The following is a 16,026-nucleotide window of genomic DNA, read 5'->3' as shown; positions in this document are numbered from 1 at the left end:
GTCTCGCTGCCCAGGCGGGTCTCGAACCTGCGGGCTTAGGCAATCCACTCACCTCAGCCTTCCAAAGGCGCGGGATTACAGGCTGAACCACTGAGCCCGGCTGGATTTTCTTTTCAATAATAAAACCCACGCTCTATGCAGAAAACTTCAAAATGGCAGGAAGGTACAAAAGGAAAATAATCAGGCCAGGCATGGTGGCTGGCTAATCCCAGCAATTCTGGGAGGCCAAGGCAGGAGGACTTCTTGAACCCAGGAGTTCGAGACCATCCTGGGCAACAGAGTGAGACCCTGTCTCTGCAAAAAATAAAAAACTTAGATGGGCGTGGTGGCACGTGCCTGTAGTCCTAGCTACTCAGGAGTCTTAGGTAGAAGGATCACCTGAGCCCAGGGGGTTGAGGCTGCAGTGACCCACGACTGTGCCACTGCACTGCAACCTGAATGAGAGTGAGAGCTCAACTCAGAAAAAAGAAAAAAAAAAGAAAATGTCAGTGACCCATGACCCTTCATTCTAAGGCAGGCTCTGAGGTATTTTCCCAGTCTCGGCCAGCGATCTGTGCTGGGCTGACACGGACACACTGTTACCAGAACCGCAACCTTAGTCTACCCAGTGTTGCAACACGCTTATTTTTAAACATCTGTGTCCTTTTCTTTTGCTATATGCTCCTTAAGTAGCAACATAAATAATACTAATAACGTCAATATATAACACTAGGCATTAGGAGCATTTCCTATGTTATGGAGTGGACATTCCTCTTTCCTGTATTTCACAGATGAGGCAACCTTGGAGATGTTCAATTCTGACCCCAGGTCCCAGGGGCCACTCACGGCTCAATTGGGATTTGAACCCAGGCACCTGCCACTGGGCTCCTGCCCTCAGCCCCGCTGTGCTGCAGCCCTCGGCACGGACGCTCTATCATGAGTGGCTGCGGGTCACCAAAGGGCTGCACCTCCTGCAGAGGTGTTGGTGTCCCACCTCTCCAGCTGCTCTGCTTGCCAGCAGCCTCCACTACCCCTGTAGGGAACATCCCTGAAACGCAGGCCTAGAGGAAAGGGGCCGCATTCTGCTGAAAGAGCCAACTAGTCAGGACTCCATGGGGTCAGAAGCCAGAGACCTAGGCGGAGGGTGTATCATCCTAGATTAATGCCTGCATCCAACAGTCCCCTTCTTGTAAGAACTTCCAAGCTTTTAACGTAGTTCTCCAAGTAAGCTACAGGCCCAGGGAAGCTAACAAAATTTGTTAGCTCAGCAGGAGATGCACCAGCCCTCACCCAACCAACTCCTAGGTGACTGACGCCTCCACCATGGGCCTAGCACAGGACCCAGCCAGGGCAGCCACTTCACAGGGCCCCTGGAGTCTTGCAGAGGTATATAGACGGCCACCTCTCCACCTGAGCTGTGATTCTCTTCCACCTGACGTGGAAGCCGCTTTCCAAGTCAGACTTTCTCAGCAGACAGCCATATGTGAAATGTTTTGGACTGGGAGGGCCAAATAGTTCTCCCCCCAAGTACTCAGCTGTGATGCTGGGGCGTAAAAGAAGCCACAGGTGGCAGGTGAGGGCGTGGCTGCGTTCTGACCAAATCAACCTGCAGAAGCCGACGGCGCTGGCTTAGTCACTTCAAGTTTTAGGGCACAAGGCTGACCGTGGTGGCTCACGTTGTAATCCCAGCACTTGGGGAGGCGAAAGTGACAGGATTGTCTGAGCCCCGGAGTTTGCAACCAGCCTGGGCAACATGGTGAGACCTCATCTCTACAATAAAATCAGAAAATTAGCAGGGCATGGTGGCGTGTGCCTGTAGTCCCGGCTACTTGGAAGGCTGAGGTGGAAGGATCGCCCGAGCCCAGCAGGTCGATGCGGCGGTGGCCGTGAGTGTGCCGCTGCACTCCAGCCTGGGTGATGGAGTGGAACTCTGACTCAAAAAAAATTTTTTTAGGGCATAAGCTCATTTCTAATGGGCTGACTTGCTTTTCTTCAGTGCAGCAACTGAAATATAATCTTCCAACTGTGAAATCTTGGGAAAGTGCAGAGAAACCAGGGCTTGTTTGGCCTCAGAGTTGGTCAGTATTACTAACAGATGAAGGAAAATGTTTTTCAGATCCACAGAAGACAGAAGAGAGGACCAATCAGGCTGAGGAAACGACGACAGGAAAACCAGAAGCGTCTGGGGAAGGAAAATGACACTGATAGAAGCAGGCAGCCCCATTGGGCTGTGGTGAGCTGACTGGGGCGCCGCGTCCGACCCGGGAACTGAGGCGCTCACGGCGGCCACCGGCCACGAGGCAGCGTCTCCTTCCAGAGAGCTTCACCCGAGGCAGAGATGTCTCCGCCACATAAGCTGGGAACACGTGCAAGGAGGGCGGTGTCTCACCTGGGGATGCGCTCTGAGTGCCCACCCAATCCTCACACGCCAGCAGTGAAGGCAGAGGACGCCAGGCTCCACGCCCCCTCCGCCTGGAAGAGAAGCTGCGGCAGCGGCAGCGGCCGAGAACTAATGCCCCAGGGAGGAGGTCCCTGTGCAGGCTGAGAGCTCAGGGTGGCAGGCTCGGGTGGGCTCATCCTGAGCCAAGGACCCAAGGATGGGGATGGGCAGCTGGCCCTGGCCGGCAGCCCCAAGGGGAGGCAGAAAGGCTCAGACACCTCGCAGCCAGCACGTCTCAATTTGGAAGAAGGGACTTCACTCCCAACACTGGCATCTCGCCCTCTCCTTCACCTGCGCCCGTGGCTCTCCGCCGCCCTCAGAAGCAAAGCCAGCCTCTCCATCACGACGGCCCTGCGCCCCGGAACGTGCCCATCCCGCCGGAGCCCCTGCTCCCCGTCATCCCCCTCCAGCCCCCTCGACTCCTCGTCTTTCCCATGCCGTGATCATACGGAATCAAATGTTTGTCTGCCTGTTTTTTCAACGTCCGCCTCTGCCACCTAAGGGCAGTGGAAAGCTTGTTCCACGCAGTGTGCCTGGCACCTAACAGAGGCCCTGGTAGACAGCAGGACTTAAATAAAATAAATGCAGCTGACGGAAAAGAGCTCCTTCCCCCAGCCTCTCTCTTCACTTAAAACGGGCCTGTGGCAGCTGAGAGGCTGCAACACGCAGACCAGGCTGGGAGGCTGGCCTGGAGGCCCATAGCTGCACCCAGCAGCTGCAGAGCCCATCACCTACCTCCTCAACCCTGTGCCCCCTTCGGAAGAGGGGCCATGTCGGGGTCTTCCTCACCGCTACCCCCTGTGGGGGTTAAGGGCGAGGACATGGGTGCCCCAGGTAGTCTGGTGCCCAAAGGCTACTGCTTTATTTACTTACTGTGAACTACAGAAAAGCAAGTTCAAAAACATGGCCTCCTTCACCATTATACAATACATCCCTGTAACCAACTCCCCCGAAGACACTGAAAGAGAGAGAGAAAAGAAAACCTATATACAGAGGTATATTCACACATATATAAATGTTGAACTAAGAAAAAAAATGGCCTCAGTAGGAAAAGACGGAACCACACGAGTCAACTTTAGACAAGGCAGGAGGAGGCAAAGCTCAGGAAGCTTCACAGTGCATGGAGGCTCCACATGTAAAACCTGGCCTGCCGTCAAAATCTGGAAAAGTCTCTCGGACTCAAGGAGGCAGGCTGTGTCCTCAGCACTGCCATCTTCAGAGACAGGACTCAACTAATACCCTGCACAAGGGCTTGCTGGTCAGTACCTTTCACATGGATTGACCAAGTCACCTAGGAAAGGGGACAAGGTCGAGTGCAGGGCTCACGTCTATAATCCCACCACTTTGGGAGGCCAAGGTGAGAGGATGGCTTGAGCTCATGGGTTCAAGGCCAGCCTGGGCAACCTCATCTCTACAATAAATTAAAAAAATCAGCCAGGCATGGTGGCTTGCACCTATAGTTCCAGCTACTTGGAAGGCTGAGGCAGAAGGATTGCCTGAGCCTGGCAGGTCAAGGCGGCGGTGGCTGTGAGCGTGCCACTGCACTCCAGCGTGGGCGACAGAATGAGACTCCCACTCAAAAAAAAGAAAGAAAGAAAGAAAGGGGACCAATTCTCAGCAGAGTACTTTGTTGCTGAAAAATACATGACTTTATATTTAAAAAAATCATTTTGTTGTTTATTGAAAATAATTATAACATTTACTGGATGATCTAACAGCATTATTTTAACAATGCATGCATTGAACTCCCCCTCGCTTTAAAAAAATCCTTTAGCAATGGCTGTTAACATGTAAAATGTTTATTTCCCTTAACCTAGCAACCGCACTTCAAGGAATTGATCCCACAGAAATTCTTAGGCACAACTGTCGTAATACTATAAGGGACTGGCAGTAGCGGGAAACTGCCAGGGAGAGGGGGGCACACCTCATCCACAAGGGCACCTGCATAATGAACATTTGTACATCTAACCCTGAATTGTACCGCACATCTTTAAAATAAAAAACAAAAAAAAATTCTTAGGCAAAAGTGCCAAGACACAGTATAAAGGTCTGAGGTAGGAGAAAGTTGGAAAAAACTCAAATGCCCAACATCAAAAGACCGGCTAAATAAAGTGCAGACATCCAGGTATTAAAAGAGTGCAAGGTAAAAAGCACACTGACATAAAAAAGTGTCCGACAGACATTCGGTAAAAAAGTAAGTTGAGGAACAGCATGAAAAACACGGCCCGTTTTTACAAAAGAATGATCATTCTATCTAGACATAAGCATTAAAAGTAAATGTGGAAATAGGAGCACCGAAGTTCTCTTAGCGAGGGAATGGATTACACAGGTATTCACCTTCTGTGCCATGTATTTCTAACTTGCAGATCTTATAACGAGCAAGTATTTCTCTCATAAATGGGGAAAGAAAATGTTTAAAAACAAGACCTCTGTTGGTGCTGGAGCCTGCAGCGCTCAGAACTGCATCAGCCACGAGCGGATGACCAGGAAAGGCCCCGTGCCGTGGTGGGGGCCGCCTCCCCACCCGGCCAGGCTCGCAAGCCCAGCCGACTCGGCACACGTCGTCAGTTCCCAGGCTGGGGGCTCATTCTCCCGTTTTAGGGAGAGTGCCCTAGAATGCGTGGTGGAGGCTACCAGCGGTGGGACAGAGAGCAGCAGCCTCTCCAGCAGGATCCCATGGCGCAGCTCAGAACTCTAAGCCTCCGCACCGGGAAGCGACTCCTTCCCGATGGAGGCCAGAGGCTGGGGGCAGGGAGCAGTCGCTGGCGATCAAGGGAGAGGAAGGCAGACGTGGAGGAGGTGGCCAGTGGGGCGTCAGGAGCACATTCACCACGGGACTTTCCAAAGGCCTCGGCACCAGAGGCTGGATTTGGCTCTCGGTCTGCTGATAGCAGTTGAAATGACAGCCACGTGTCCTCACTACTGGAACATTCTCTTCCCACACAATACTGCCCACTTTTGTTCTGGTCTGGCGTCCTGACCAATACGCTGGGCTCTCTGACCCCAAGCAGAGCTGGGGCTTCTTAGGTGGGAGGGGTAGATACTCTTTCGCCTGCCCAGTGGCCATTTCCCTCCTTAATAACAGAAACCCAGTTGATTCTGGAGGGAGCCAGACCCATTCCCAGCCAAGGCAGTCATCTCACTTCCCAATGATACTCTAGCCAATGAGGTGCAAGAGGACGCCAACTAGGGGAGTTCTGCGGGAGTTTTGGCTGGATTCATTCATTCATTCATTCATTCACTGAATCACAGTCGCACTCTGTTGCCCAAACTGGAGCGCAGTGGCACGCTCACGGCCACCGCAGCCTCAACCTGCTGGGCTCAGGCGATCCTTCCGCCTCAGCCTTCCAAGTAGCTGGAACTAGAGGCATGCGCTGCCATGCCCGGCTTATTTTTTGATTTACTGTAGAGACGAGGTTTTGCCAAGTTGCCCAGGCTGGTCTCGAACATATGGGCTCAGGCAATCCTCTCACCTCTGCCTCCCAAAGTGCCGGGATTCCAGACGTGAGTCCCTGAAATTATTGTTAATAATAATTATAAATAATTTATTACTACGTATTCTCTGCTATGTTCTAAAAATTTAACTAGATTTGTTTTGCTTGTTATATAAGTAGTATTATCATCTGACAGAAGCCGGGCTCGGTGGCTCAGCCTGTAATCCCGCGCCTTTGGGAGGCAGAGATGAGTGGATTGCCTGAGCCCGCGGGTTTGAGACCCGCCTGGGCAGTAAGATCTCATCTCTACAATAAATCAAAAAATCAGCCGGGCGTGGTAGCGCATGCCTGTAATTCCAGCTACTTGGAAGGCTGAGGCGGAAGGATCGCCGGAGCCCAGCAGGTCGAGGCTGCGGTGGCCGGGAGTGACCACTGCACTCCAGTCTGGGTGACCGAGTGAGACGCCAACTCAAAAAAAAAAAAAAAAATCATATGACAGAAACTCTGGAAAACAGAAACTCAAGTAGTAAACTTCACGAGTATAGCTGCCTGGCCCCTTCTGAAGTATCTAAAGTGACCTGCAGGCAGAAACCATGGTGGCCATGCTAGAGTCATTGTGAGGGGCCGCCTGTGCAGGAGGGGCTGCAGAGCCCACAGCAGCTAACATCCACTCAAGAAACCACCACCTCTCTTCTTCTATTTTGCAAACTTTCAACCCCGTAGAAAAGTTAAAAGAACAGTACAACTGGCACCCAGGTGTCATCCCCTCACTTCTCCAGGTATGAACATGTCACTGCATTTGCCTTTTCTTCTCTCTCCACACACAGGTGCTTTTTTTTTGCTGAATCATCTGATAGTTAAGCTGCAGACATCCTGTCATTTTATCCACAAATACCTCAGCCTTTATCTATTAAGAGCAAAGACATTATTCTATAGAACTGTAATGCCACAATCATACCCAATTTCACAACAGTACAATACTATTAACTAATGCACAGTCTATGTTCATATTTTTCCAATTGTCCTAAAAAATGATCTTTTTTCTAAACCAGGATCCCATCAAGGTAAACACAGTACATTTAAACTGCCATGTTTCCTTCAGGGAGGCCTCTGTCCCTTGCTTTTTTTTTTTTTAATTAAATTAAATTCTTTTTTTATTGTAGAGATGAGGTCTCGCCAACTTGGCCGGGCTGGTCTCAAACCTGCGGGTTCAGACAATCCACTCGCCTCGGCCTCCCAAAGTGCTGGGATGACAGGCTGAGTCACTGAGCCCGGCCATGTCCCTTGCCTTTTTATGTCGTTCTCAGCACTGATATTTTTGAAGAATCTGGGCAGTTAGTTGTCCTATGAAATATCTCGTTAGTTGTCCTGTGAAATGTCTCACAACCTGGATTTGTCTGCCAGCTCACAATTCAATTTGGTCAATCTTGGGAAAACGCTTCACAGCTGACAGTACACATGTCATGTCACAGACATAAGAAGGGGGGTACAGCATCGTCCTAACTGGTTCCGCTGTTAGTGTTGCTGCGTTTGAGCATCTCACTAAGGTGATGTCCTCCCAAAGCCTTCCGCTGCGGAGGCATTCTTGTTCTCCTCTTAATGAACAGCAACCTGTGGAGTGAGCCTTTGAATCTCCTGCCCCCCAACAACCTTTGGATCCAGAGGCTTCAACGGCCAACAAGAATCTTTTCCGGACTCAATGATCGCATTCGTGCTTGCAAAATGGTCACTGCTGATGTGTACCGTGTAGGTGAAACGACAACCTGCAAACCACATCCTGTCCGTTCACTGCCTTGCATTTTCACTTCGGAACTATTTCAGAGGTGCCCCTGCCTGACTCTGCCTGCCACGGCTCAGAACACTGAGCCTGCGCTTCCCTGTCCCATCGCTGCGCAGGAGAATGTACGCTGGCTTCAGCAGTGCGCGGGGAGCCACTGCCTATACAAGCCGGGGGCTGCCTGGCCTTGAGAGTGCCCGTCCCACAGCAGACCAAACACCACACGGAGCAGCGTCTATTCCCCAAAGCCAGCTCCACACTAAAGGCAGCCTCCGGCACACCACGAGGGGAGGGGGCACACGGGGGGCAGGCAGTCAGCTCCCGGCTCAGCTGTGAACCGATCCTGGGACAGCACCGAGTTACGCGGACTGGTGGCCCAGGCGCTGGCTTCCCTGTCCCTGCGAGTGCCACTTCTTTCTGCCAACAGTCCCTGGGGGCCCAAACGTTGAGAAGCAGCAGCCCCAGTCCCAGCTGGGCCGCCTTGGTCAGGCCCTGCAGGGAGGGTTAGGAATCTGCATGTTGACGAGCTCCCCAGGGGGTCTCCTGGGTCGCTGGGTGGGAACCCTGCTTAGAAAAGACCCACTGCAAGTCGGGCTTGGTGGCTCAGCCTGTCATCCCACGCCTTTGGGAGGCTGAGGTGAATGGATTGCCTGAGCCCAGGGGTTCAAGCCCCGCCTGGGCAACTTGTCGGGACCTCATCTCTACAATAAATAAAAAATTAGCCAGGTGTGGTAGCACGCGCCTGTAGTTCCTCGGAAGGCTGAGGCGGAAGGATTGCCGGAGCCCAGGAGGTCGAGGCTGCAGTGGCCGGGAGCACTCACTGCACTCCAGTCTGGGCAATAGAGTGAGACTCCAGCTCAAAAAAGAAAAGAAAAGACCCGCTGCAGCCCCACAAGGGGACTGTCCCATGGAACACACAATGGCAGATGGTGGTGATGAGTCTGTCTCGTTACAGGAAAGCCACCCGCCAGCAACAAACACCCAGAGGTGTGGAACAAGGGCAGAGGCATTCAGCCTAAACAGGTCTCTTGCACCCCAAGCTTGTAAGTTACTCAAGGCTTTATAAAAAGTCACGCCACCTACAGAAGCGACCAGAATCTGTGGTTCTCCAAATTTAGGCTCCACCAGAAGCTCCTGGGAACACTGCCCCCAAAGATTCTGAGTCGGGATCTCCAGTGGAACCCATGGTTATGAGTGTGCAACGAGTTCACCAGGTGCCTCGGAGCCCCTGGCCTGGATGCCGCTCTGCGCTCACCCAGGACAGTCGAGAAGCACAAGAGGCGGGAAGGAGCGCCCGGCCTCCATCTGAGAGGCACCCACAAAACCGAAGCAGCAGAATCTGAGCTCATGGAGGAAATGCTTCTGAGCTGCCAGCCACACAGAAACGTTCAGATGACACAAGACATTCTCCATGAATGCACTCCACTTTGCACCTCACGGCAGGCTGAGCAGGACAGCCAGAGGAAGGGCTCCTACACACAGCCTCACTGCAGGGTCTGTGTCAGCAGGCTCCGGGGGACTCCCTGGGGGAACACAGGCCATCTGAACCTAACGTATCTCTGACCGTCAACGCCTTAATGTATCTCTGACCGTCAACGCTCTGACCGTCAACGCCCTGCCCCACCTCCCCTTCCCCTCTGGCAATTCTCGCTCTGCCCTGCTGTCTGCTACTCATTCAGGACTAACTGTGCATTCCTACAGCCCCAGAGATAGGAGGCCAGGCCGCTGCTGCGGGGAGAAGGACGGTGCCAATTATGGCAGTCTGCATCAAGGGGTGGGGTCACAACAGCACAGGACACCCACTTGCTGATGGAGGGCAAGTAGCCTGGGTGGCTTCCCACCCAGCAGACACCAGGCAGAACAAGCCACCCTCACGGAACAGCAGCAGCATGGCGCTCCTGGGAAGGGCCACTGCACAGACTGCAAGTACGCTGGAGAGTTCCAAAGCCAACCAGGCTCGTGGCAGAAGGAGCAGCCCGCCAGGATGCCCAGGCACCTACCTGACTGGAACACATATCGCGCCAGGCCCTGCATGAGCTCGGCGGGCCAGGTTGGGGGGGCAGACTCCCCGGTTTCTCTCTTCAGGCGAAATGTCAACTCAAAGCCAAAACCACTGGGCCCGTCCGTCCCCGTAAACCTGAAAGACATGAAAAGCAAATGCATGACGTTCAATGGCCTTAAGAAAAACTGTCTTGAAAGTTCACAGGTCCTGCATTTTCCGGGGGGCCTCAACACCCACGCTCTCCCTTCCCAGGACGTGTGCCCTGGGGCAATGGCATGGATGGGGGGGTGGCCCGCCGGTGGGCCCCATGCCTCCCCAGCTGAAGGGGGTGTCCAGCAGGCGTTCGTGGGAGGTGCACAGGCCTTGCCAGCATGGGAAGGCTCAAAACCAAGAAATGCTGCTGAAATAATTTTCAGCAGTTACTGCTTGCACAAACACGAACACGATGAGCAGATGCGTAAGGCCTCAGCACACAGACACCAGCCATCAACAGTTCGACGGTTAGCACGCCTCTGCCAGCCAAGATCCCGGAGCAGGCGAGCCCACTGAGCACTTTCCAGGGCCAACAGCACAGTCACACTTTGCCCTGGCACTCCCTAGGCCTCTTCCTTTCACCATCACCATGTGGAAGGTCAGGCCTGGAGGCGAGAGAGAAGGGACACAAATGCACGGGCAGAGACCAGGCCCGAAGACGTGGATTGCAGGATGAACATCACTCTTTTATCTCCTTGCCCAGCGCAGGGAGGTGGAGGGGGAGCTTCGCAAACAGAGGTGAGGAGCAGCCTCCTTGGGGCGCAGGCTAAGGGGTGTGTAAACACCTGGAGCAACGCGAGATGGGCTGCAGTGGCAACACCATAAGAGGAGATGGGCCACCAGGCGAAGAGGGACTTCAGGCAGCCAGAAGCTAAAGGCGGCTTTGTGAAATGTGTTAGCCCATCACACCAGGGCTTTCATCTTGGGCCAAGAAAAACACGTGATTTCTAACCGCAAAAACTTGAGAAACAGACTCAAAACACACGTGTTCCTCTTGGGCGGCACAGAGAGGAGGACCTCGGCGGCAGAGAGGGATGACGAGGTCCCCAGCTCCACACCGCACCTCCTCCCTGGGCACGCCTTGTGCACGTGCCGGGTGTGTATGCACACACATGTATGCCATCTGCCTCCATGCTGGTGCTTTCTGGGCCTGCTCTGTGGTGGGCAGGCCAGGCTTCCTCGGCAGGGCGGGAGGGACAGGCTGGCCAGATGGTCTTCACCTGCATTTGATGACCACCCACAGCCCTTTAAATGCTGTCACCGCCTGTGGGACAAACACATGCCCCGAAGCCAGTCAACAGGCCTTTTTCTCTCAGCAGGCTGCCTGGGCCACAGCCAGTGACAAGGTCATGAAGTCCTTAAAGTTCCCCTGCAGGGCCTGCTCGTCCCAACTTCCTCACACAAGGGCTTCTCTGGCCATGGTTTCGTCCGAACTGAGAAGGAAGCCTTCTGTGGGTGCAGCTCCCCCCACGGGCCCAAGAGAGGAAGGGGGGGCAGGGGCTGATAACGTAGCCCAAGGCAGGATCTGAATCCACAAAGAACTTGGCTCACACTGAAGTCAGCACAACACCGGCTGGTTAGGAAATGGGGCCAGGGAAGTCTTCCTACAGGGATTGAGAGATAGAGCTTCTCCCAGGCTGAGAGAGAAGGGGTGAGAGGTGCCAGGCGTCTTACTGCAGAAGGACGGATGAGATGGACTCTCGAGACTGACTCCAGTTCAAGAACCCCTGGATGCTGCTCCCCGAGGCATCCAGGGAGAGGCTGGCTTTGTCCTAGCAGTTTGGCGAGCCCACCCGATGGCTGTGCCAGCCGCGAGAGTAACATCACAGCCGCCAACAAGGACATGCTGCAAACTCCAGACACACTGCCGCCGGCCACTGGAGCCCACCAAAGGTCCTCCAAAGCACCTCACTAAGGAGGCGTCAATCAGTATCTAAGAGGCCAAAAGGATCGCAAGTCCAGACAGGAGATGAACAGAAACCGAGGAGAGACTTTCCAGAGGAAACACCTCGCCGAGGGCACAGAGGGAGATGGGCTGAAAGCGAGCATCTCATGCTCGACACATTAGTTATTATCATCAAGGAAATGCAAATCAAAGCCGCGGCCAGCTAGCACGCCACACCTCCAGGACAGCTGGGTAAAAGACAGACAACGAGCATCAGAGCGGACGAGGAGAAGCCGGGAAGCTCACACACTGCTGGTGGGAATACGGAATGATGGAGCTCTCGGGAAGAAAGTTCTGCAGTTCTTCAAAAAGCTCAACAGCGTCACCATGTGACCCAACAGTCCCAGTCCTAGACACACGCCCGGAAGAGCGGAAAACAGGAGGACACCGAGGCACGCACACTGAACTTCACAGCAGCTCAATTCATGACAGTTGAAGTGTGGAAACAACCCAAATGTCCACCGAGGAGTGGGTAAAACACGGTGCATCTGTGCCACGAAACGCTGCTTGGCGGTAAAGGGAAATTAAGTACTGACACAGGCTACAGCACGGGAGACCTTGCCAACAGCATGCTAAGTGAAAGAAGCCAGTCACGAAGGACCACGCATGGCGCGATTCCAGCTGCATGACATGTCCAGAACAGACAAATCCAGAGACAGAAAGAGGGGAGCGGTTCCGGGGTAGGGATGAGGAGGGAATGGCAGAAGACAGCTGACAGGACAGAATTTCTGTGGGGGATGACGGGGATGCTCTGGATTTAGACCATGGTAATGGTTGCACAATGTTGTGGATCTACTTAGTCACTGAACTGACACTCTAAAAGGGCGGATTTCATGCAGGCCTCTCAGGTACACCTGGATGCCAGGGAGGTGGGGTCCACCACACCTCAGGAGCCAGGTCTCTCCCGGCCCTGTCCACAAGTAACCGCTGTGATTAACTGAACACTGAAGCTTGAGGCCTTGGCTTGAGCACTCCTTCAACGATGCCTTATCATTGCGCTCTCCAACAACTCGATGACACAGCCACTGTCGTCCCCCTCAACCAACAGGTAACGTACCAAGGACTTTTGGACTCCACAAATCAGACCCAGCAAGCGATACAGCTCAAAGCTGAGGTCTGTCTGACGCCAAAGTCCATCTTCTTATTGCCGTGGGGCCAGAGGCAAGATACTTAACCTCTCTGTGCCTCAGTTTCCTCATCCATAAAATGGGAATAACAGGAACAGGAACGACTCCATGGTGGTACAACGAGGACTGGATGTTTAGTGACAGCGTCTGGCACGCAGCAAGTGCCCACCACCCACGCTCAGTAGGCAGCTGTCACAAAGGCCAGATAGTGCATGATTCTGTTCATGTTAGATGATAAACGATGTGACTTGTGTTATATCAAATGTCCAGAACAGGCAAATCTATAGAGACAGAAAGAAGACTAGCAGTTGCCAGGGACTGGGTGGCGTGGGCTAACGGGCGGTGACTGCTAATGGATGTGGAGTTTCTTTTTAGGTTGATGAAAAAGTGCTACAGACAGACTATAGTGATGGCTATAGAGCTGGTAAATATTCCAAGAATCACTAAACCGTGCAGCTTAAATGGCTGAACTGCATAATGTGCGAATTATATCTCAAGAAATGTTTTTAAATTTTAAAAACCTGAGAGAGAAAAAAATCCGTACGCTAGATCTAGATACAGATGGAGACATCTGTCTGCTATCTGTCTGTCTGTCTGCCTGTTTCCTTCAGGCATATGCCAAGATAATCAGCCTGAGAGAAATGCAAATTAGAACTCCATCTTACCTCCCCCACCGGCAGACGCCAGAAGCACACTGTCCCGTTCCGTGTTGAGGCGGTGGGAGAGGGCCACCTCTTGTGTTGCTGTGACACAAACGAGCAAGGCCCGTGCAGAAGGGAAGCCAGTAGTGCCCAGTGAAGCCGCACAGACACTGCTTTCTGGCCCCACAGTCCCACTTCTGAGGACTCATCGTCGCAAAATGCCGAAGCCACCCACGTGCCACTCATGGGAGCGTGGTGCAGTCACGCACAGCTCTAAGGAGGAGCAAGGAGCTCTGCAAACGGATATGGACGCTGCGAGGTATTAAAAAAAAAAGCAAAGACTACAACCACGGTGTGCTTCTGAGGAAGAAAGAAAACAGGAAAATATATGTGCATCTGCTCATTCTGCAAAATGCCATGGGAAAGGATAAATCAGAAATGGCCGAGAATGTGGCTCACAGGCAGTCGGGGGGGACAAGGACAGCAATGTGGGCTGGGGGGGACACTTCTCAGAATACACCCTTTTGAATTTAGAACCCAGAAAATGCCTTCACATAAATGACACAGAATCAGTGAGAACGGAGGGAAACACAAAAATGTAATACAAACAGAAAAGACCAGGCACGGTGGCTCATGCCTGTAACCCCAGCACCTCAAGAGGCTTGTGTGAGCCCAGGAGTTCAAGCCCAGCCTGGGCAACATAGTGAGACCTCAGCTCCACAAAAAAATCAAAAAATTAGCCAAGTGTAGTGGCACACCCCTGTAGTTCCAGCCACTCGGGAGGTTGAGGCGGGAGGATTATCTGAGCCCAAGAGGTCAAGGCTGCCATGAGCTGTGAAAGCACTACTGACTGCAGTCTGGCCTAGGCGACAGAGTGAGATCCCAACTCAAAGAAGAAAAAAATCAGAAATGAATGAACCCAACTGTATTTCAAATGAATAACGCAGCCACACTGAAGCGGGCGGGGGGGAACATGCTGCTGACACAGCCGATGTGTCTTCAGGCTAAAAGCAAAGAGACCAGTAAGCCAATACTGAATCCTCTAGGGTTATTTTTTTGCAACAGCATGGGTTAGTAATTCTGGAACTTTGGTGTAAATGTATTGTGGAAAGCGGAAGCCAGGTTTCTCTCACCTCCAGAAAAGTTGAAGACTGGCAAATACACGCCCGAGTCAGAATTTAAAAACAAGTGCTCACTTCGGCAGCACTTATACGAAAATTAGAACAATACAGAGAAGATGGGCTGGCCCCTGCACACGGATGACACGCAAATTGGTGAAGCGTTCCATATTTTTACAAAGCGAGGCCCTGATTCAGATCTTCATTAGAGGCTCTAGACTGGGAGGCCTTGGTCTTCAGAATTCTTCGCTTTACTGTGCCAGTAGCTGTCGCTCCAGAAGTTTCCTTAGGGATCTTCTCTTTGCTGTTATATGTGTTTTGCATATGATCGTGTGCTCTTTATATACCACATTGATAGATGAATCAAAATGCGACTGCTAAGTTTGAGTAAAGATAACAAACGTTGCTGCCCATGAAGACTTGGAATAAACAGTGCTCTCTCCCTGTGGGGTGGGGGGAGCAGGCTAGGATGAACCCTGCAGGCACGGTTTTAGAACCGGAGGCACCAACAGGAACTCACAGTACTCAGCAGAGGCAGCTGTGGGCACAGGGTGTGTGAGACCTCTCAGTTCTCGCCACTGAGCCTGACACCCCAACAGTGATGACGATACTTAGCACCAGGTCCTGTCTGCTAAATACCATTCTCCCCTAAAGAAACTGGGGCTCCCTGGAGTCCAGGGTTGGGAAAGCACAAGATGGCCCCAAACCTTGTGCCAGAAAGTGAGGAAATTCTCCAAGAATCATGTAACATGCCAAAATGAAAGAAAAGCCAAACCAAACGGCTCTCGGTTCTCACCAGTCAAGCCTAGGATAATCTGAGCATCAAATTAAAGGATATTTGAGCATTATAACCTACTAATAAAAGCAAAAATGTGGACTGAGCACAGTGGCTGGCGCCTGTAGTTCCAGCGCTTTGGGGGGCCAAGACAAGAGGGACTTTTGAGGCCGGGAGTTCAAAGCAACCTGGGCAACATAGCAAGCCGCTGTCTCCACAAAAAGTTAACAAATAAATAATTAGCCAGGTACGGTGGCACACACCTGTAGTCCCAGCTACTAAGAAGGCTGAGGCAGGAGGATAGCTTGAGCCTAGGAGTTTGAGGTTGCAGTGAGTTAATGATCACACCACTGCACTCCAGCCCGGGAGACAAGGCGAGATCTTGTCTCTTAAAAAAAAGGGGGGGGGTGCGGCTCTGTGGCTTAGTCTGCAATCCCAGCACTTTGGGAGGCTGGGATGAGTGAACTGCCTGAGCCCAAGGGTTCAAGACCAGCCCAGGCAACTTGGCGAGACCTCATCTCTACAATAAATAAAAAATTAGCCAGGTGTGGTAGCACGCACCTGTAGTTCCAGCTACCTGGAAGGCTGAGGCGGAAGGATCCCTGGAGCCCAGCAAGTCGACACTGGGGTGGCCATGAATGTGCCACTACACTCTAACCTGGGTGACAGAGTGAGACTCCAGCTCAAAAAAAAAAAAAAAATCTGTGAGTCCACATTGATTGTAAAGGACCAAGTGTCACTGACTGTAGATTTTG

The 16,026-nt window shown here is 52.5% G+C and overlaps 1 protein-coding gene across 1 annotated transcript in view; it reads right to left on the bottom strand.

Moving 5' to 3' along the window:
- SUFU (SUFU negative regulator of hedgehog signaling) overlaps positions 1–16,026 on the bottom strand; it is a gene marked incomplete at its 3' end in the record, with an annotated part of 84,410 nt that overhangs the window by 41,675 nt on the left and 26,709 nt on the right. Inside the window, exon 3 of the mRNA XM_021709149.1 lies at positions 9,631–9,767. Coding sequence (XP_021564824.1) covers positions 9,631–9,767 — 137 coding nt within the window. The remainder of the gene's footprint in view (positions 1–9,630; positions 9,768–16,026) is intronic.

This window comes from Carlito syrichta, unplaced genomic scaffold (genome assembly GCF_000164805.1).
Source record: "Carlito syrichta isolate Samal-C Ts95f unplaced genomic scaffold, Tarsius_syrichta-2.0.1 Scaffold168982, whole genome shotgun sequence".
NCBI classification, from domain to species: domain Eukaryota; kingdom Metazoa; phylum Chordata; class Mammalia; order Primates; family Tarsiidae; genus Carlito; species Carlito syrichta.
The sequence above is the reverse complement of the archived record's forward strand: the minus strand, read 5'-3'. Positions and strand labels throughout refer to the sequence as shown.